General features: G+C 36.6%; 1 protein-coding gene across 1 annotated transcript in view; it reads left to right on the forward strand.

Moving 5' to 3' along the window:
* LOC122791689 (glyoxylate reductase/hydroxypyruvate reductase-like) overlaps positions 1 to 22653 on the forward strand; it is a 348466-nt gene that overhangs the window by 96149 nt on the left and 229664 nt on the right. Inside the window, exon 3 of the mRNA XM_044059582.1 lies at positions 391 to 463. Coding sequence (XP_043915517.1) covers positions 391 to 463 — 73 coding nt within the window. The remainder of the gene's footprint in view (positions 1 to 390; positions 464 to 22653) is intronic.

The following is a 22653-nucleotide window of genomic DNA, read 5'->3' on the forward strand; positions in this document are numbered from 1 at the left end:
AGTCTGTGTGTGTGTCTTTTTATTAATTTTAGGTTTATGTGTTGTATTGCTGGTAGAATCATGGAACAATGGTAATTAAGTAATTTATATGATGGTCTGTGGATTCAGTGGGGTTTACTCTGATAAGTTTGATGTCCATGGTTTGTTGACTGTGTAAGTTTATGTATGTGTTCCTTCAGTTCTGTACCATGCGGTCTGAAATACTTGCTGCTTTTAGCTTTCTAATTATATCTGGAGTCGTTCCAGATACTTACTATCTTTACCCTGAGGCAGCACTTCTCCAATTATCCATTTTAAATTTCTGTTTTATTGCATTTATTACATCATGAACCAATGTGTTTAAATTAAAAAAAAAAGTAGACCTATATCCTTTTTTCTTCTATTTTGCAGGGCCGAATCTCAAAGTCATCAGCACAATGTCTGTGGGTTATGATCATCTATCAGTGGAAGAAATTAAAAAACGGTAACTAACTTTTATTCCTTAGGAAAAATTGAAATTCAGTTAAAGTATCCTTTCTACTGTAAAGGAGAGAGAATTAAATTGTGTAATACTTTTAGCTCATTTGGCTAAATGTATAGAAATCCCTGTTCAACAAGTTAATGCAGTTTGGTAATCATTTACTGCAAGTCTTCCAAAATGTGTACTTAGGAAAGAACTTTCTAATTACAGCAAAACAGTTAAGAAGGGAAGTTAATGTGGAGCAGCATACAAGAGAAGAAGCAATGCAGCACCGTACACATTTTTCCATCGATGTTTAAGTTATACAGTCTCTTGCTGTTTTATTTACTTTTTACGGTTTACATGCCTATTCGTGGCTATAGAATTCCATATAAAGCGTCGCTTGGTACCAGGTACTAATTCTAATGATGACTACTGAATTTACTTCAAACAAATCAGGTTTGTATAGTTTCTGCACATGAGACTAGAAGATGAGGAAAGCTAAATGAGAGAACAGAATGTGAGTAATCATAGAACAAAGTTTTCAAACGATAATGTGAAGATGCTCAGAGTGAGCTGTGTCACAAAGATTAGGTGCAACTAGATAGAGTTTTTGCAGTGGTTTAAGAGAAGACTCTGCACTGTGCCTAAAAGAGGAGTTAGAACTGGCCAGCAGTCAGTCCAGATATAGTCAACTCTGCAGTAATAGTAGATCTGAAGGTTTGTTTTGGATTGCTGTATCACTTGAATGCATAAAAAGTTGTATCCTTTACTGCTTTTCTTTTGTTGTGGGAAGAACATGCTACTCACAGTGCACAAGTGGCTAATTGGATGTTAGAATGTTGTTCGTATGCAAGTTTACAAAATGTGTTCTAAGGAGGAGTCGAAAGTCTGTCTTTACCTAAAACGTGAATAAAACCGCATGTTAGTACAGATGTGAACGGATTTGCTTTCATAGGCTTTTCACAGTGATTCACCTTTAATGTTTTATTCCTTTGTTATCCAGGCATAGCCCTAGGCACAAGCTTTTTTTAATTTTTTTATTTGGTTTGAAAACAATAAATTAATCTGATCTTCTGAAACAAATATTAACATTGGTCCATAGCTTTAATTTTTTATTTGGTTTTAAAACAATAAATTAATCTGTTCTGAAACAAATAAATATTTACATTGGTCCATAGCTGATAAATAAATCAAAGTTATACGTAACAATTAATATTTTTCAAGCAAGTTTCAACCACTAATTATGTGAATATTTAATGTTAGAAATTCTCATCTTTATAGTATGCAGTTCACTACTGCAAACTATTTTTGCCATACTAATAAATTCAACACTAGAGGGGTAACCTTACTTTTCCAATTTTTAGAAAATACTTTTCTGGCTATAGCAAGAATAGACTAAAGAAGCAGCACTTGGGTTTTTGGAATTATCTCAGGAATCAGAGCATTTAAATAAAACTAAAGATTTAGAAATATTACATCTATCTGACCATAGATCTTGAATCTGACCATAGATCTTGAATTTTGTTAATTTCTTTCCAAAAAGGGAGATGACATGTAATTGGCTATTATTTTGGAATCTCATTTCCATCTTTTAATTCTATTTGATTTATACAGAATTGTAATTTTGTAAGGTATAACAAAAGCTCTGTTTAAGAATTTCCAAGTGAAAATTTTCTGAAGAAATGATTTTTCAATTTTAATATTTTCTTGTATTCTTCCGGAGAAGTCTTCTTTAATTTTTAAAGAGTAGTTCCAGTAGGAATTGTCTAAATTTCTGAAATCTGACTTAAGAATTTTATAAATTTGTGACAAATATTAATTTTTCATTGCATTGTTATTGATATTTATTAAGAATCCCAATAATTTGGGGAACAATTTCTTATCTAGGTTAAATATCTTATTAATCTCTGTATTCACAATGTCTCTAAATATTTGTAAAATTAACCAATTCTCAGAATCTTGATTGTATTTGCACCTTAAATTTTCAACAGTATACAGTGGATATAAAAAGTGTACACACCCCTGTTAAAAAGCCAGATTTTTGTGATATGAAAGAGACACCACAATAAATAATTTCAAAACATTTCCCACCTTTAATGTGACCTATAATCTGTACAATTCAATTGAAAAAACAAACAAATCTGTTAGGGGAAAAATATAAAAAATAAAATACGTACAATAAGCTGGTTGAATAATTGTGCACACCCTTAAACTAATACTTTTTTGAAGCACCTTTTGATTTAATTGCAACATTCAGTCTTCTTGGTACACACCTGCCATCAATTAGAGAGACTCTGATTAACCCCAAATAAAGTTCAGCTGTCCAAGTAGGATTTTTCTGACGTTTACTTAGTTGCCTGCTACAGCAAAAGCCATGGTTCGCAGAGAGCTTACAAAACATCAAAGGGATCTCATTGTTGAAAGGCATCAGTCAGGAGAAGGGTACAAAACAATTACCACAGCATTGGGTATACCATGGAACACAGTGAAGACAGTCATCAAAAAGTGGAGAAAATATGGGACAACAGTGATGTTGCAAAGACCTGGACTTCCCTCCAATATTGATGAAAAGACAATACGAAAACTGGTCAGGGAGGCTGCCAAGAGACTTGCAACAACACTGAAGGAGCTGCAGCAATTTCTGGCAAGCACTGGTTGTGTACTGCATGTGATAACAGCCTTTCGTATTCTCCATATATCTGGACTATGGGATAGGGTTGCAAGATGGAAGCCTTTTCTTACACAGAAAAACATCCAGGCCTGGCTAAAATTTGTAAATCATACGTAGTATCCCAAAAGTATGTGGGAAAATGTGTTATGATCTGATGAGACCAAGGTTGAACTTTTTGGCCATAATTCCAAAAGGTACGTTTGGCACAAAAGCAACACTTCGCATCACCAAAAGAACACCATTTCCACGGTGAAGCATGATAGTGGTGTCATGCTTTGGGTTGCTTTTCTTCAGCTGAAACTGGGGCTTTACTTAAGGTCGAGGGAATTATGAACCATTCCAAATACCGGTCAGTTTTGGCCCAAAACCTTCAGGTATCTACTAGAAAGCTGAAGAGGAAATTTGCCTTTCAACACGACAATGACCCCAAGCATACATCCAAATCAACAAAGGAATGGCTTCACCGAAGAAAATTAAAGTTTTGGAATGGCCCAGTCAGAGCCCAGATCTAAATCCAATAAAAAATCTGTAGGGTGACCTGAAGAGGGCTGTGCATGAGAGATGCCCTTGCAATCTGACAGATTTGGAGCACTTTTGCAAGGAAGAGTGGACAAATATTGCCAAGTCAAGATGTGCCATGCCGATAGACTCCTACCCAGGAAGACTGAATGCTGTAATTAAATCAAAAGGTGATTCAACAAAGTATTAGTTTAAGGGTGTGCACACTTTTATGCAACCAGCTTATTGTACATTTTTTAGCTGTTTTAGCTTAAAAGCCAGAACCTGCTGAAACCAAATAATTGTTCAATGAAAGTTTATTTACATTGTTATTAAGTAAATGTGTTTCCTGTAGAAATACTATTTGAGCTTTATGTAATTGCAAGTATTTCAACAGGCTCCCCCTCTTTACTGGATTATTCAATCCTGTAATATTAATAGATATGCATTTAAAATCAGACATTTGTATAACAGAGAAAAAAACTGGTCCAATGAACTTATTATATACTTTATATATAACCATGTGAAATCATCAGCCATGGACAAAACCTTTGAAAAAATTACTTAATGATATAACCCTAAAACATTCTACCATGTAATAACGGTTTCCTTTTTGTTTTTGAAAAAGGACGAACTACCTCTCATACTCTGCATTAGACTAGCGATGCGTAGCTCATGCTTCTGATTCATATTAATGTCTCATATTATTAGTACGCATAATCTTAAGCCCATCACTGAGTTACTATGAATAAGAAAAGTTAAGCAGGTGTTCAGAATCTTCTTTTTTTATAAGTTGACCAAAATTAATGTCTCTAAAGTTCTCTTTCCCTGTAACTCACATTATCTCCCTGGTCTACTATAGGGAGAAAGTCAATTGTTGCTTTCATATTTATTAATTTATAGGGCAGATGATTTTATATTTTTTATATTTTATATTTTACTATGTATAAAATTGTTCATAGGATCAAAAGTTCATAAATTTAGCATCAGGCTAACTAACCTTGTAAGCCATTCCAAGCCCAGCCAATTATCCCAAATGAGAATCAATCCCTTACCTTGTGCCAGTAAGGTGAGCACCTTAAACCGCTTTGCCAGCTTCCCACCCTTGTAGACATATTTATTTTCTTTAATTATATACATATTTACTTATTCTGATCACTTTCTATTTCTGTTTGTATACTATGTATTGTACTAGTACTATATTCCTAGGTTTTATATTTTAGCTATAATCCTAGTGTAGAGTATCATACAACAGAACATTTGTACTTACCCTTGTATATTTGATACTCTCATCTACTACTACTGTTGGAATCAGTCCTGTTTTCCTTAAATGTTATGTCTGATAGTATTTGAACAAACATCTGATATATCTTCCGTTTTAAGATTCAAACTTTCTATAATAAATTCTTTGATTTTTAAGTTTTGTTATAATTGAAAGAATAACAGAGAAACACAATCCTATTTTTTTTTTTCAGAAGTGTATTTCTATATGTTGTTGTGTCTTTCGGCTTTTCCTGGTTAGGGGTCGCCACAGCGGAACTCTGGTCCGCTAATGATTGGCAGTTGATTTTTACGTGCTGAGTTGCCGGCCCTAACGCACAACCTTCAACGAAGGTACGCCCATTCACGCACATCTCCACAGTAGACGCTCTAGCTGAGAATCGAACGGGACAACGTGTTGCTGTGAGGTGACAATGCTACCGCAGCACCACCACTGGGGATATCAAGTGTCTTTCTATATGCTAGGATATAAACTATTCTTCTGGTACACTGCAAGCATTCAGAACTGATTTAATAACTGCCAGGGTTTTAGAATGCAGTTCGCTGTCTTTTGCTTAGTATCTAGCTTGTGTTCATTGACATCTTAGCATGTGGTTCAAAAATGTTATGATTATTTACTTTTAGACAGGAGGAAGTAACCTGGACAGTTCTTAGAATTTTCAGAACACCCACAGCATCATAAAAGTGCTCATGACTCTAATTAAGCTCCTTTAAGTTGGTCCTCATGACAAGGGCTTGCAAATAAACAGTGTATCACAACTTTCCTGGGTGCTATTGCAGAACTATGTAATAACTTTAGTGGTTTAGAATGCAGTTCACTGTCTTGCTTATTATCTAACTTGTATGATACAACATCCCCCAATTAATATTCCCAAAACGTGCACGCTGATTGGTCAGTGTGCGAGTTGTAAGTCAAAGACTTGTACTAACGGAAAAAGGTCCGGTCTCCTGGACTTTTTCCGTTAGTATAAGTCGTTTTTTTTTTTTTTGTTTGTTTTTTTTTTTACAGCAACAGAGAACGCAATATCTCCGTTGCTTTTTAGAAACTGTCTCGCTATGTTAAAGGAGTTTAACATAGCGCAACAGCTTTAAAAAAAGCAATGGAGAAAGGAAGATCTCCGTTGCTTTTTTTAAAGCTGTCTCGCTATGTTAAACTCCTTTAACATAGAGAGACAGTTTCTAAAAAGCAACGGAGATCTTGCTTTCTCCGTTGCTTCCACACACAGCTCTGATGTACTGCGTAAGCATACGCATGCGCAGTACATCAGAACTGCCGCAGAATACCAGACAGCTGCAGAAGAGCAGCACGGAGGCATTATACAATGCCATTATTTAAGAAAAGTAAGTATTTTTTTTCTTAAATGTCATTGTATAATAGCAATAAACCACTTCTTGGTGTGGGTAATGCTGGATTTACCCATGGTTGTCTTTGCTTGGCCTCTCGGGCTTCGCCCTCGTGACCAAATCACACTAACCTTGGGTAAATCCAGCATTACCCACACCCAGGCATGGATTATTGCTTAATTCTTTGACATCTTAGCATACGATTCAAAATATTATGATTATTTAGACAGGAAGAAATAACCTGGAGAGTTCTTAGAATTTTCAGAACTCCTGCAGCATCACAAAAGTATTCATGATTTTAAGTTGTTTTAAGTTGGTTTTCATGGTAAGAGCTTGCACGTAAACAATCCATCAGTTACAGGTCACATAAAAACACTCGCAAGTGAATCCAAGCCGCCTGTACATTACACGTTAATCCCTCAAACATCTCCAGATCACTAAAACACCGACAAAAACATTTCAAAGTATTTTAATCACTAAAAGCTATTGTATTTAAAGAATTAACATTTAATGATTCTGTAAACACTATTTGTATGAGATTTTTAATGTAAAGCTGTCATTTTTAAAGGCGACCTAGCATATAAACTTGTGTTAAAAGATTAATTTGTGTGTGATCCAGGTTTAACTTGTAAGAATGTTACTGTAATTAATATCATTCCAATTACAGCTTCTTACATGAAGAAAGCTGTATTTTTTATACTTTGTTTATAACATAGCATGCCTTTCCTGGGTACTGTTGCATGTAAAGTATACTATCGGTAGCACCCTACTGGACCATTTTAGGAACCCAAAATACAACTTAACATGCCTCTTTAGTGTCCATTTGTTGCATCTTCTATTTGGTTTAATAATACATGACAGTTATGCTAAGATATCAGAAACTGTGCCACCTAAGATAAGTTTCATCATAATGATTAACTTTTAGTAAAATTAATAGTTTAACCTTTTAAAATTTAAATGAAAATAAGTGGCTTTAATTTCGTATATAGCTAAAAGAATCACATTCTAACATTTTAAAAAAGGAATCTAGTAACCATTTGAAGTAGGAAAAGGAATAAGTGATTTACCATGTAAAAAGTAATAGCAAATGTATTCAAGCACTTCTTTAATAAGAATTCATAACCATGAAATACAGTATATTGATTTTCATTTGTCCTTCAGGTTTTTACTGTTTTTTGTCTTTTATATAGAGTCCAGTCCATTTCTAGGATTTTATTTTTCTGTATAAAGTCCATTGCATCTTCCAAGCTGTTAAAAATTGTCTTTCCTTCCGTAAGGTGAATCCTTATTTTTGCTGGAAGCACGAGTTTTGCTTTACTATTATTTTTCTTTAAGTGTTAGTGCCACACATGCTTTTCTTTTTGACATCACTGATGTTTAATAGTCATTGTCAAATCTTATAGTAGTTTAATTTTAACTGAATAATTAGTCCATGCAGCTTAGACTTGAAAAACATCTTATGATCATTGACCTTGGTGAAGGTGTTTAAAAAAAAAAAAAAAAAAAAAAAAAAAGAGTTGGGAAGTGATTTATGTGCCCTTTCAATGTCAAAGGAAAAAGCTTCAGGCAGGTTCTAAGTTTAGGCAGCCAGGTATTAAGCAATTGAATCATATTGTGTCCCTCTTCTTTTTCAGGCATCCCATTAATCCTGATGTTATTTATTCTAGATCTGCTCCAAGTCTTCTATTTTTTTCTTGGAATAAGTTATTTTGTTTCAGAAGAAATTCAATGTTCTCATTTTCAAGTAATCTTCCATCAAAGTCGGGCATTGCCTCTTCTGTACTCTAGATTTGTGATGATTGTTTGAGATTCACTCAGCACTTCAACGTTTTTTGCATTCCTGTTAAAAATTGTACATTTTGCTTTCTAATGTATCTATCTTTACAGATAACTTGATGTTACTTAGTATAGCCTGTATGTCTTTTCATTGTACTGTCCTCTACACTGGGCTTAGAATAGCTCATTCTGAGACAATTCATTTTTTCTAGTTTTCTTGACGGGGAAAAGCAGTTAGAGTTTCCAATTTGTTATTTTTTGTAGTAAATCTTTTAGTGGATGTTCAACTATAAATCCATGAAGTTTTGAAATGTTCTAATTGAGTTTTTTTTAGTAAAAATCATGTCAGAGATGTTAAAATAAAGTTGAGCTAAAAAACAGTGCCGTTAACTGCTCGTCATGCCTGGCACAAGCCTTTTTGAGGGCACAGTATGGCAAGTAGAGACTGAAGGATTCAAACCCTGGACTTGCAGGACAAAACGTGTTAGCAGCCCAAAGTCTTAATCTTCTGTGCTGAATTGCCAGAATAAATTATTGAACCCTACATATCTCTGGCTATTAGAAATGAGACCGGCAAAATTGACTATTGGCTTATGTCCATCGGAATCCTTGGAATGTAAAACTATATTCTTTCCCACTTATGGGAGTAAAGGTGATAGGAGGCCTGATTAACATTTCGGGTAGAGCCCAGAAGGAAACAAGCAAGTTTTATGCAGAAGCTATATTATTTTGAGGGGTAGTGAAAAATTCTGCAGTATAGAAGACCAGTGATGAGAGGTATGAGGACTCTTCTTTAAGAGTGTGAATGTAAGAAGAGAGCTGACATGTGCAGAGTATAGAGGGTCTTATGTACTTTCTACCAAAATGAGTAAATCAGGAAGACATGGTTATACCCTGTTTTTTGTTCTTTCCGCACATATAACTATGCATGATACTTAAAGTATGTAGCATTAGTAAGGTAAAGGAAAAAAAAAAGATCATTCTTTATGTTTACGAAATGGTCTCTTATTAAAACCAAGTACAAATCTTCAGGTAGTCATTTTCTGACCTCTTAAAAAAAGCTTGTTGATCTTTCTAAAGTTGTGTTTAACACATTGCTAATGTATGTTCTTCACAGTGGATGCTATATCACTGTAAAGTTAATCAGTAAATGTTGTGTAGCCTTGGGGTGTGACAGTCTTTGAGACCCATGTATTAGATTTGGTATTACTTCATAGTGTTATATGTATTATACTTCATAAAAATATAAAATTTAAAAGTGCATGATGTACCCAGAAATTTCTATTTTATGTAATAAAAATGTAAGATTATCTAATTTTAAAATATAATACTTGGCCAGAGATGTTTAATAGCTTTATTATTGTTATTTCCCTTTATCCGCTTCATGTGGAGACATAATGTTTAAAACCACCTGTCTTAATTACAGAAATCAATCCAAAGGTACTACCATTTATTAATTTAAGGAGAAAATGAATTCCAGCTGATTATTGTGTTGGTCCAGTTGATAACATTTCATAAGACTCTTCAATGCCCTGTACTGGAACTACTCCTTTTTTTAACAGATGTGAAATCTCATTCTAGTGAATTACTTGACAGATGCATATGACTGCAAATGTAAGAGCATTGTACTTTCACACTAACATTACCTCCTTTCATACAGCCTTCATATGAATGGGTTAGTAAAAATGCCCTTGCCTTCATTTTCAAAAAATGTGGTAATCTGGCATTTGTCAAAAAAAAAAAAAAAACTTTTTATATATGTTATTGATGAGAAACAGCTAAAAGTTGACAAAAATGATAAGATACTGAATATGATTAGCTTTCATTTGATGCCCATGTAGCCACCATTGTCCACGAAGCATGTGTAGATGTCTAACTAGTCATGTCTTCATCCATTCCAGAAAAGTAATTATCCACCTTTTACACAACTGTTATCGCACCAGTTGTAGAGTACTGTACACCCTGTTTTGTAACCTACTCACAAACTGGGCGCCATTGTCGAGGGCACATTGATGTCTTGCCAGGAGACCCAAAGAGCTTCAAGGCTCGTCTTGTAACCATAGAATTATATTTCCTCTGGCTTATCACCTTTTTAGAGAGAATCTGTGCCTGACATAAAAGGATTCCTTACTGTTTGAATACCTTTTTTTTTTTTGTTGCAATATCCCTCTGGTGACCAAGTAAAAAAAGATACTCAAGCTCAGCAAAAATGTGACTCAGCAGTGCAGGTGATTAGATTAATTTTCAAATTGCTGACACTGCACTACAGTGTTAAGAGATGTGCTGCATTCCTGAGTGCGCTGTCCCCTTTAATGAAACATTAAATCAAGGGCCCATCTATTTGAGTTGGTGGCAGTGCAAGTGGATGTAAGAGATCCTATGGCACCTGTTTAAAAGAATAGTAGAAGTTCTCCAATGCCTTGATCAAATTTCCCCTAGTAGTGTGAATACCATTTTGGGTCTTCCCTGAAAAGATGCCACAAGCCTAGTGGGACTAACCTGGTCAACAAAGGATAAATTAATAAAAAAATAAATTAAAAAAACTGTATCATTAAACAAAGCCTCTTTGTCTCAGGCTTCCACATCTGCGGAATGAACTCATCCTGTCAGTTAAATTCAGCCCATCATTTCATACCTTTTGGAGGACTACTTGGGTACCTGTGATATTTAAGGCACTAAGCTCCTTGCTGGCTAGTAGCCCTAGAGTTTGTTCAACAGACCTTTTGGCCTGGACGTCCAAGATGGCAGCTCACTGAGCAGCAGGTTGATTAGAGCTCTCTGTGTGAAAACTAAAAGCCAGTTAAAGTTACCAGTTTGTGTAAAATGTGGTTACTGACAGGTCATTACACTACCTAGAAGCCAGCGAAGGAGAGCTTTGGAGAAGGAAAGGGAAAATCAACCAGAAATAGAGAACAAAAAATGTCAGGCTAGAACTGCCATTTGCTGACCAGCTGCAAGGTTTAAGTTTCAGCTTTAGTATAGAAGATGGCTTCCAGTAGTTTAGAGAAAAAAAATAAATCAAATGAACTCAGTGGTATTTAAAATAATCGAGACACTGGAGGAATATAAATAAAGTCAAATGATAAAAGGCTGGGAAGAATAGAAGGAGCATTACATAGCTATTCAGGTGAGCTGATAAAACTGCAAACATCAGGTGTTAAAATGAAGGAAAGACTGGCTGAATATGAGGTTTCCAAGAACTGTTTCAAAAGTAGTAGAGTTAAGCTCTGCTTTTCTAGATAAATTAAACTACAAGGAACAGATTGCATTATTTATTAAAAAATACAATCTAAGCCACAGACAATCGATTGTTTTAAGCAAATATGCTAGAGAAATATGAAAAAAGATGCAAAGCATGAAAATGGTAGTTTTTTGCATTTGCAACGTTATTAGTTGTTTTCCATTAGCAATTGCTCCTTGTCTTCAACTAAAAAGGAAAACTGATGCAAGGAATTAATCATAAGACGTCTGACCAGTATGTACTGAATGAACTCTGCACAGATCATCTCTTGAATTTGTAAATTAATTTTTTCCACTAGCAAATGCTTTGGTGCAAGCAATGAATTGGGAAATATGCATAGAGAGAATTATAATTGTTATAATTATCATTTAAAGGAGAAATGGCAAACAGTTTGTTCAAAATTAATTTTGAAATTATGGATGCAAGTAGGTGCTTCCCAACAGCCTTAATATTTCAGTGCATTAAATATAACTTTGCACAGTTTAATTTACTTAAGGGTAGCCAGTGTACTTTTTAGTAAGGATAAAAGCTTAAGTTTACTGGAGCATGGAAGTTGTTTTTCATATCTCAAAGGAGAATAAAGATAGGACAAGGCAAGAGGTGCATGAGTAGGAATATGGGTTCTAACGTGCACTTTCGGCATGATCAAACCAAATTTTATAATAGATGCACCCAAAGGTATTACTTGTCTGTTTGGAGCAACTGCCCACATATTGAGGTGTAAACTTTCTTTTTGGAAAGTGTAGATAATTTTCTGTAACTGCTGTGAGTAAAAAGATTTAGAAATGGTTTAAATATATTTAGCTTTTTGTCACTAGTATTTTTTTGAAATGAAAGGTATAGAAAAATATGACCTGGGCTCAAAAGAGATGAGAAGCTGCCTGCCATTTGTGTGTGCATGAAAAGTTGCAAGTTGGAAAACATATTCCAATGAACTATCGTGTATAGTAAGTGAAAGGAATAGCTTTTGGTCTTAATAGTTGCTTTTGTCAGTATTAACATGCATTGTAATAAGCCTTGTATCTATAGACAAAAAGCAAAGATTATTTTTATTTTTTTATTTTATTTTTTTTATTTTACATTTGATTATATTCTCGGATGAAGCGCCTTCTGTGTGGAGTCTGCATGTCCTCCCCAAGGTCGAATGACGTTTAAAGACATGCAGGTAGGTATGTGTGTGAATGGGTTTGCCTTCTTTGAAGTTTGAGCATCGGGCTGACAACTCAGCACCATAAAAATCCACTGCCAATCATTAGCTGATCGGAGTTCCGCTGTGGCGACCCCTAACCGGGAGAAGCCGAAAGAAAGATTAATACGTACATGGTGCAGACAGTAACGTTACGGGATAGAGTGTGTGTTAGTTTAGCAAAGAAGAATTTTAGGGTACACATTCAACAAACTATCAGGGACAGTCGAAAAAGGGGAGTAATACTAATTGCAAGATGGGTATAAGTAGTGATAGAAGAGGAAAAGTACATTAATGGTGTATTAGTACTAAGAGGAAAAGTACACTAATGGTATATTAGTAGTACTAAGAGGTTATTGACAGAGGAAGATTATGCTGGCATATATTTATATTCCACCTAAAACTATTATGGAGCGTAAGAGAATTTTGGGAGAAACAGTGAGCTTTCAACAGGAAATGTTATTTATGGGTGGGGATTGGAACCTGATTTTGCAATAGAGAGGATGTGGTGGGAAAGTATAAAAAAAGAGCACTTTTCTGAAGAAATGTGAGAATACTTTGTACTGAAGATGTTAATTCAGTAGGAGGAAGTCCAGAATTTACATTTTATTATTTAAAGTGCAGTACCTGGGCTAGACTGCAAATGTTAATTTCACAAGAGCATCTACATTTAATTAAAAGCTTTGACATAACCAACAACTATTCCAGTTCATAGAACTTAAACACTTAAGATAAAACTGCAGGGTAATGAAGTAAAAATGAGACATTGGCAGTTACCTGTTGAAATTATAGGACTTTAAAGAATGGATAGTGGAAATGATTTGAGATCTAATAGGGAAGATGGAAATCTCTTCAGAAGGGATAGTATGACAGAAATAAGTATGGGAAAGAAGTAATGGCAATTAGAGAGAGTGACCAAGGTTAAAGTATTGCACAAGAAGGGTAATATCTCAGAACAAGAGGAGCAACTACACACACTTTTTCACGTTAGCACTTTGTTTTTGGATAATATGTGCAAGTTTAGACAGGCTGCTGTTGAGCAATACTTTTTAAGATCAACTCCAGAGTACCAATATGTTTAGCACAACTTAAGCAAAAGGTTGTGACTAAACTTTGGTTATTTTTCTCTCATAGGTTCCCTGAGACCCTATAGAGGTATTACAAATAAGGTGACAGAATGTGGAAACCAAGAAAAGGTAGAAATGGAAGTATTTATTATTGACTTAATTATGCAAAAGTTAGAAGAAGACAAGACTGAACAATTGATGTTTTAACATGGGGAGCGGTGAGATAAAAATGGTCATGTATAATCTGGAATAGATGGTATACTTGTGGAAGATTGGAAGTTAGGATGGAAGAAAATGATAATTTTCCAGATCTTTTTGTTTAAAGGTATTTAAAAAAGGAAGAGAGGGTGTTGGCATTTTGGAAGAAAGCAGTGTTGGTTGATTACCTAAAGTGGATAAAGACCCCTCAAACCCAGCTTCATATACATCCATTTCAATTTTAAACCATGATGATTAAGTATTTGTTTATACCTGCTAAGACTTTAGGAAAGGTTTTATCAAAACTGATAGATATGGATCATTGTGGTTTTGTAGAGGGGAGGTAGCATTTAACAAAATTAATATAACGGTTATGATCCAGAGGGAAGCGGATTAAAAAATGCCACTGTTGGTGGATCTTAATGCTGAAAAAGCATTTAGTTACTGGTGATTAATCTATGAACTTCTCAGTTAAAATTATTTATTTGGAATCTTCTGAGAAATACATTTTTCTTGCAAATCTGTCTAAAAGAGCTGCAACTAAGTTAATTCCAGTAGATTTATATTGTATGACTCGTCTGAGGTATTTTTTCTTTTATGTTCAGTCTTCCTCAAAGTATACACTTTTATTGTAAAGATCTAGTAAGAAGCAGTTCATACTTTGTAATAGCATGGCTAGGACTGCAGGCAGTTGGGGATGCTCAGCAGGTAAAACTTCACAGGCTACCAAGAATCCTCCTGTTATATTGCGTAATGCACCATAGTGCATATCCAGATCTTTGTTGCCATGCTTCAGCATGGGTAGTTCTCAAATGACTCAAGGCTGCATGTGGTGGTTTTGAATAATAATTTTGTAGTATTTGAGAGTAATCCCAACAGAGACTTCTCTTTGATTCGGATTTAATTTTATAATACTTTCAAATTTTTTCCATTTTTTTCCTTCAGTGTTTTTACCTTTTCTTGTTCTAGATCTACCTTGTCTGCTTTTGGCTGCATATCAATAGAACAAAAATGTCTGTTACTTTTTCCACTTTATATGACTTTTGTATTAACGGCATCATTTTTCCCTCTACCACACTTTCAGGAAATCTGACTACGTGAAGAACATTTTTCTTCCCCTGTATCAAAGCCTCTTATGGTTGTAGATTTTCACCAGGTAAGGAGAAACATAGGCTACACTAGCACTCTAGGATTTCCTACTCAACCTTTTTATTGTCAAGGTCCAGAGCAGAGATGACTTGTCAATTTCATTACATATTGCTCAAGCAGCCTTTTCTCCTACGTCATGCTTATCAAAAGCTCATAATGCATTTGATTTGTCAGATTTTGGCTGGCTCTGATAAAGACATCTCTCTAATTTTATGTCCCAAGCCATCAATACCAATAGCCACCGTTTTATCCCTGGCATACCTGATTTTGACTGAGATGTTGGCCATGGCTCTTTTTCAGGACAAATGCAAGACTTTCTGCTATCTCTTCACTGTATTAACTGTGCTGGTGAGCTCACATCGTTGTGCTTTGTCAAGAACAGGACATTGAAGCTTTCCTGCTCCATTCAACCCACAGTTTGAGACTCTTCTCCTGAGAATGCAGGTTTCAACCCACCCAGATTATGGCTTGATACCAGAGTTTTTCAGTGGCCTTGCCCTCAGTGTCAGTTGTCTTGTGTCGAGGTTTCCAATTTTGACCCTTCCAGTGGTATTGCTGAACATGCCTGTAGTGTTGGTGCTGATAATGCTTTTGGGTCCAATACTTGGGTCCATGCTGCCAGCACAGAGTACCTTTGTGTCACTGTCTGTCCTCTCTTGTCTGGCACTCAGTTTTGCCTCTTAGTACAGAGTCATTCCTTGGCATTGAGCTTAGTATCAGCACAACAGTCCTCCTAGACTGATTTACTTGTAAGGCTCAGTTTTGATGCAAGTATCTGCATTGCAGCCAGAAAAGTCTGTGCCTGATCCCTCAGTTATGCAACCTGTCATCCCGCAGAACAGATATTTCTATGACCTCTTGCTGCCTCCATTATCTGCAAATTCCCTCCCATCTGGAATGCAGAAGAAGGCAATATCCAAGTGGAACCATATTGATTTGATTGTTAAGGCTCTTACTGCTAATTATAATGAGCAAGATGCAAATTCCTCCGCATCTCCACCACTTTCTTAGTCCCAAAATTAGGGGACACTATGGAGATGCGCCACATAATGCTCACAGACCTTGTATCTTTAAAAATTTTGCAGAAGGTTATTGCATTCTTGAAGTCACTACAAATGCAATATGGAAAAAAGCTGTTAAAAAGCTTTTATTTGAATAAAGTAGACTATGTACTCTAGACTCCTAGGGAGTGGAGTTTCTGGTTAGAGACACCTACTCCATACATGATGATTTCATCTGCTGCTTCTCAAAAGGATTTGCACCCCCCCCCGAGCCATGAGCTTATCTTTTAATAAAGAATCCACAGTAATGGATTACTTTTTGCAAGAAATGGAAATAGCATATTGCATTGTCATAGTTCTACTAGTCGGAGAAATACAGGTAAGTGTTCTAATTTCTTGATCTGATGTTTAACTTATTTTAACATTCTGTAACTGCTTTAGCTAAGGTTTTTAAGCATATATTAGTAATTCCAGTATGTAGTTGCACTGCATTTATGATTTTAAATGGTCTAAACTGTTGTTATGCTCTGGCTTCATTCTTGTGTACTGAGTGTATGTCAGGCTACTTTAGGACTTGGCTTTGCACTGGGGTGGTTCCAAGCCAGTCAGCTCAAAGCTAAGGGTCTGTGAATTCCAAAGTTACTGTTTGCTGTGATTTTTTTGAAATTACTGTTACATTGCAATAGTTCTACAAGTCCGATAAGTGTTTTCTTTTCCCCTGCTCCCCACCCTGTTGTAGTTGTGTTCTTAAACCCGGTGTATCTGTTGTTACTAGCCCCTTATGACAATTAGACAACATAATTCCCTTCCTCTCCATACTTATTGGCTGTTTACAATAAGCACAAAAGTATCATTTTGCAAAGTTTCTCACCCTTAAACTATTCACCAGGTTAAAAGACCTTTAATAAAATTTCTTAATATTGATTGTACTAATAGTTGTACTGATTTTAGTATTAAATTAATGATTTTTTTGTATAATTAGCTGACTGGTTCTTGATGGTAGTAGAAGATTTCCATGCTCAGTAGCAAGTCCACCCAAACATTATTCTAAATCTGAACTCTAAGCATTTATAGTTACCCTTGCCCCCAGAGGCATTCCGGTTGGTATCGTAAACCAGCACTTCCCCACAACTTTGTCTGTCCAGCCTGATTGAGATGCATATCTTTTGACACTTTTAGAATTGTTTCCTGCTGTCTGATGATCGTCTCTTTACTCAAACAGCGTAACTCAGTGTGTGAGACCTGTAAATATATAATGTCTTTGGGGACAAAAATCAAACTGAGTGAACTCTGACACCAAAATTGTCAGCAGTACACCACATAGCCCACTTCACCAAGGCTATCACAGTGCACACAATCCATCAGATCATACAAGCACTCAAGTCCTTGAACAACAAAAACCAGTATGACTGTGTCATAGTTCATAACAGTGCCAGCGACTTAAGATGTACCTCCGTGGATTATATGAAGAGAGACATGATGGAGTTCTCAGGCTGTGTGTTCAAAACAGGGTATGAGGCTATCATTGAACAGCATTCTACCTTTTCCAAGGATGATGCCAACATAACAAAACAAGCATAGAAAAATATGAGGGTGTTACAGATCAATGCTAAGAACCTGAACAAGAAACTCTATTCCCTTCAAAACTGAAACCTGAGATCCCTTCCACCCAAGGTACCTTTAGAAATTTCTTTAAGCAAACTACCTTCTCCTAAGTGATACATTGGCAAGCTTCAAATCCCCATCAAACTCCACTGAATATGCAGAAATACACTACACCAGCATGCAAATGGCTGCATAGATGTAGTTGTATCCATAGGAATAAATGTAAGACAAGCCCATAATAACAACAAGCTTTTAATTAAAATAAAATAATTTTGACCAATATTAATTCCCAGAATGTTAGAGCCCTTGAAATAAACTAAACACAGGATCTTAATAAAATCTACCAAAGCCAAATTTGAGGCTGAAATAGCTACCCAAGCCAAAGACTACCACAAAGCATTTGTTAGTTGTGTTCGTAATCTCAAAAGCACAGTGCAGCAATGCATCAAGTTGATTGCGAATGTTACCGACACTGAGGCTGAAGATAACTAACCTACTGGCCAGTACATTTACCTCTAACTTTACTCCTGTCTTCCCTCCATCTGTCCCTCAAGATGGACCTGAAACTGGCTTACCTCCAGCTATCAGACAAGACCAAGTCCTAAAAGTGCTATCAAACACTGAAAACCAACAGTTCCTGACAATATCTCTGGATTCATCCTAAATTGCATGAAGCATGATTTAGCCACACCCCTAACAACTCTGTTCAATCTCCTCCTCCATACATGTTTGTGCCAAGCACATAAGGAGAACACCTGCAGCCATTCCCCTGCATAAAAGGTCAGCAAACAATGGATGAAGGCAAAACTGTACACACTACATATCTCGACCTAGCCAAAACCTTTTTTAACAATTCCCCACTCAGACATACTTGAAAAGCTAAATAAACTGGGAATAAACCCTTATTTCGCCCACTGGATTGCCAGCTGGCTCACAGATAAGATGCAGATAATCAAAATAGGGGAAGTTACCCCCACAAAGTGACCGGTCACCAGTAGATTCCCCCAGGGTTCTTTGTTGAGACGTCTTCTGTTTTGCATCTACTTTTCTGAAGTAAAATCCAATACCAAAGGGCTCTGGCTGACTAAGATGGAAATGACTGCAAGATAGGAGCAGCCATTGAATCTCCAAATAGCTTATCCATCTTGCAGGAAGGGTTGTCTCAAATATACAACTGGTATCATTATGTCCTTTGGGAAGTAATCTACCTCAGGGAGCTACTTCATTGTCAATATGCTCCTAAGAGGTGACCCAGTTGTTGGGATTTGGGAACTTATGTGGACAGTGACCTAACTTTTGACAAGCAAGTCCCTGTTGTTGAAAGTCCATCTCTATTGCACAGCTTATAAACTAAAGGATTGTGTCTAGATCTAGGGATGTCACCCCCTTTATTCAGCCCTCATTAGGCCCGTCATTTAATATAATGCCCTCTTTAGCATGTATCTGTCTAAACCTATGCAGCAATTGGAATACCCACAGAGATACCTTCCTAAAAAGATGATAAGGTCTAAACATGTCCTACGTAGGTTACGTGGACCAACTCAAAGCCCTGTCACTAAACTCATTATCCTACAGATTGCTAAGAAGTGACCTGTGTCTGGCGTACAAGGTGTACTCCAACCCATTGCTCATGGATTTGCTGCACATCAGCAAGTCAAATGGCATCAGAAATACTTGGTCTAGGGATCTGCAACATCAACAGAACTGTTTGGAGGGACAGGTATATTTCGCAGGGGATACCACTACTATGAAACACACTCCCCATCCACATAAAATAAAGTTCATCCATGTCCATTTTCAAGTGCAACTTAGATGTATGGATGGGAAACAGAAAATGTACCCCAGGGCTACCCCCTGTACTCCTAATGGACAGATGCAGCTTCCAAATACTCTATCCCATGCATGGGTCCCCTCAAATTATCTATGTTATGATTGCAGTTATTTCCATTTGGGGTAATGTAATTATCAACTGTGGGATGGGTAAGAGCAATCTATAACCAGATGGGATTGTTTAGTTCAAGCACTAAAGGTGAAATTGGTTAGGCTTAAAATGGCCCACAAGGGCAGCTAGCCTGGTGATTGTGAATCTATGAAATTTACTCATTGTATATTCTTTAAGGGAGCTAAACTATATAGCTTGTATGCTAGATTTGCAGACAAATGTCTTCATTGGAATGCACCAGACAATGTCACAGTTTTTTTATGGACCCATTAAGGAAAAACTTAATTCCCAGTCATTGGGTGTCTCAACACTTGGAGTTTATTTCAAAAAAATTTAAGGCCAGAGCACTGGGATCTAATTATTATAGTCCTCTGATATTGTTGGTTCAGACTAATGGACATCAGCAAGGACATTATGGTGGCATTTGTGAACTCTTAATGTAAAGGGACATATTTGTTTGGAACACAAATTAAGGCATAGCTAAATGAGTGTAGAGAAATGGAGCAAAATCCTTGCAGATAAGTGTTGCATTTTATCCAACTCGAAATTCTTTTTCAGGGCTGTAGATGGGCCACTTCCTCTAAATTTCAGGTGTGGCACTGAGAAAAACCTTCTACAGTCTCATATGAACCCCATCACGCATGACACTTTCTAAAAGGGACGTGGTTCTAGAAGCAAGGGTCCTTGGCATTCACTGGGCAGTCATGTTTCACTTATAGGTGATAAACAACGGTAGCCCTGATGCCTTGCCTGAATGTTCCCTCCTGAGGTATTTGGGCCAGTTGTTTTCCCCATATGTCAGCTTGGAAATTGATCACAATGCAGGTTGATAGACTATTAGCCGGAAGTAACAGGATTCCATTTCAGTCGACACCAGTCCCATAATCCTTACCCTTGCCAGAAGTGTCCATTCATCAAACAAGCCAAAATAGGGGATATTTTAGACTTTCTTCAAAAAAGACCAGAAGAGTTGTGATTGTATGTAGATTCTTTAAGTACTAAAAAGACAAAAGACTTTCAAACCACTTCTAGGTTTGTTACCTCAACACCTGTGGTCCCAGAGAAGCCTTTTATAATATCTTACTATAGTCCATCTGTCCTTGTTGAGCCAAGAGACTAGATGTGTGGTTAGACCTCCAACATTCCTGTCTTCATGTCAGAATGGCTTAGGAGCCCAGGAGATTCCTATCCTTTTGGGTCAGAGCCAGTCAATTGTAATTTCAGACCGTTCAGTTTGGGCTCTCCTTGAGATCACAGAGTGTTCATCAAGTGCTTGTCCACTGTAGCTGCCCAGCAGAAGCTGCTGGGAGCCAAAATTTACCCTTGTCTTGGTGACTTTTTGCTACTCCATAGGGATCACAGTCAAGCTTGCAAAGTTGCAGCCAGCACTTACTGGCAGCTACACTTGGCCTCCTTGCCAGTTGATCGCTTACACTTCTTCCTGCCACACATTTTGTGGGACTCGTATCAAATGACCTACAGTGATATCATGTTGGTCTTTTGACATGACTTTGGTTAGGATTGCAGAGCCATTGCTAAGGACTTTATTTTGATTTTGCAGTGTGGCAACAGCAATGGAAGTTCATGACCCAAATCCATCCCAAACACACATTGTGTCTGAAGTACTTTTGCTTGCCGTCCGCTTGCCCTTCCCACTATCTCACACTGAAAATAAGAGTACAGCTGCCACATTTATAATATTTTCTGTACCCACCATAAACGAGAATATAACTATATGCTTTCCATTGTTTTTCTTCTCAAGGAACAACAGATCTGCAAGAAGACAGTATTATTTGCTTATTTACAAGGAGGATAAAAATATTGTTAGTCTCTTTTTGGAAATGAAACTCATTAGTCTGCTTCTACCAACCCCTTGAGAATGCAAAGAATGACAATGGCATGTTTGACTGGTTAATTAGAAAAGTGTTTGGTTAATTAGAAACAACTTAGGCCAGCTAATTATGACTATTGATTTCCTTTCTCTTGTAAGAGTCATATGGACAGTCGCAGCTTATTGTGCTACCTACAAAAAATGATGAGCATTTAGGGTTATCAAGAACATTTGGCTGGTTAGTAGACTGCAGCCTCCTCTGTAATTATGCCGATTTGCATATGTGATTGCCACCCAGTTTTTGACATCAGAGAGAATATTCACATTCTAAGATTGCAATGTTTTAGGACATTTGCTGCACTGGGAATTCTGATTCTGCTGAATTCAATCAGTAAGAGGTAAGGTAGAGGTTTGCTACTTGCATTCCCTACTGCTGATGATGTGGCTGTGTCATTTTGTAATACTGAATGTTTAACACCACTTCCACCCCTGGAAAATCCATAACCCAAAAGGGCTAATGTTGCAGCGAAGTGAATAGTGGCATGCTTTTCACAAACACAAAACACTCAAAAATCTGTACAGTGAACTCCATAACTTACAAGATGAAACCATTAACTCCACTAAGAATTTTTGGAACTGGATACATGAAATACTGGGGACTACTGTTTATAGCATTGCCACTCCAAATCTCAAGAAAATTGATTAGAAGTAGCTGAAAGTTTCTGCACATATTTGATTATTTTTATATTGAAACCTACTCAATTCCTTCCACATGTTGTGCCACATCAAATTGAACTGCTTATTACGTTCCTCCTTCATCCATTTTCTGTCTACTTGTACGCTGTTTTTATCACACATGATTAAAATAATGTTCTCCCGATGACCAGATGTGTTGTTAACAAAATGTCTTCAATTAGCTGAACAAGAAGTCAACAAACCAGATGTATGTCTAGCAGAATTTAAATGAAAACGTGATGCCAAAATAGGGAAGATGACATGTATAGTACCATTATGACAACTGCCATGATTGCAGTACACCACCACTCCTGAGGACCCTTGCAAAAGTAAAGTGAATCATCAGCTCATGGCATATCTAGATCAGAGCCAGATCAAGTTATACTGTTTTGGCCTTTATGTGCCATGAATAGTGCCATAGTGACACTTACTAGCATGTAAGGAAAAGGCTTGAAGAAATTAACTGTATATATGTTGATGTAGCAAATATTTCACCACTGCAAGTCATACTTTGGTACTGTCCAGGCTGAATGCCTTTGGTTTTAAAGCTGTTGCTTAAAATCAGCATCATGGAATTTTGTCTGATCTTTCTTGCAGCAAACTACAAGGTGCTGCAAGTTGTTTTTACTCTAGTCTCTTCTGTCTACCCTCCCTGTAGAGTACTGCAAGCTTTATTTTACTCATTC

This window comes from Protopterus annectens, chromosome 17.part0 (assembly GCF_019279795.1).
Source record: "Protopterus annectens isolate FY-2018-M chromosome 17.part0, PAN1.0, whole genome shotgun sequence".
NCBI classification, from domain to species: domain Eukaryota; kingdom Metazoa; phylum Chordata; order Ceratodontiformes; family Protopteridae; genus Protopterus; species Protopterus annectens.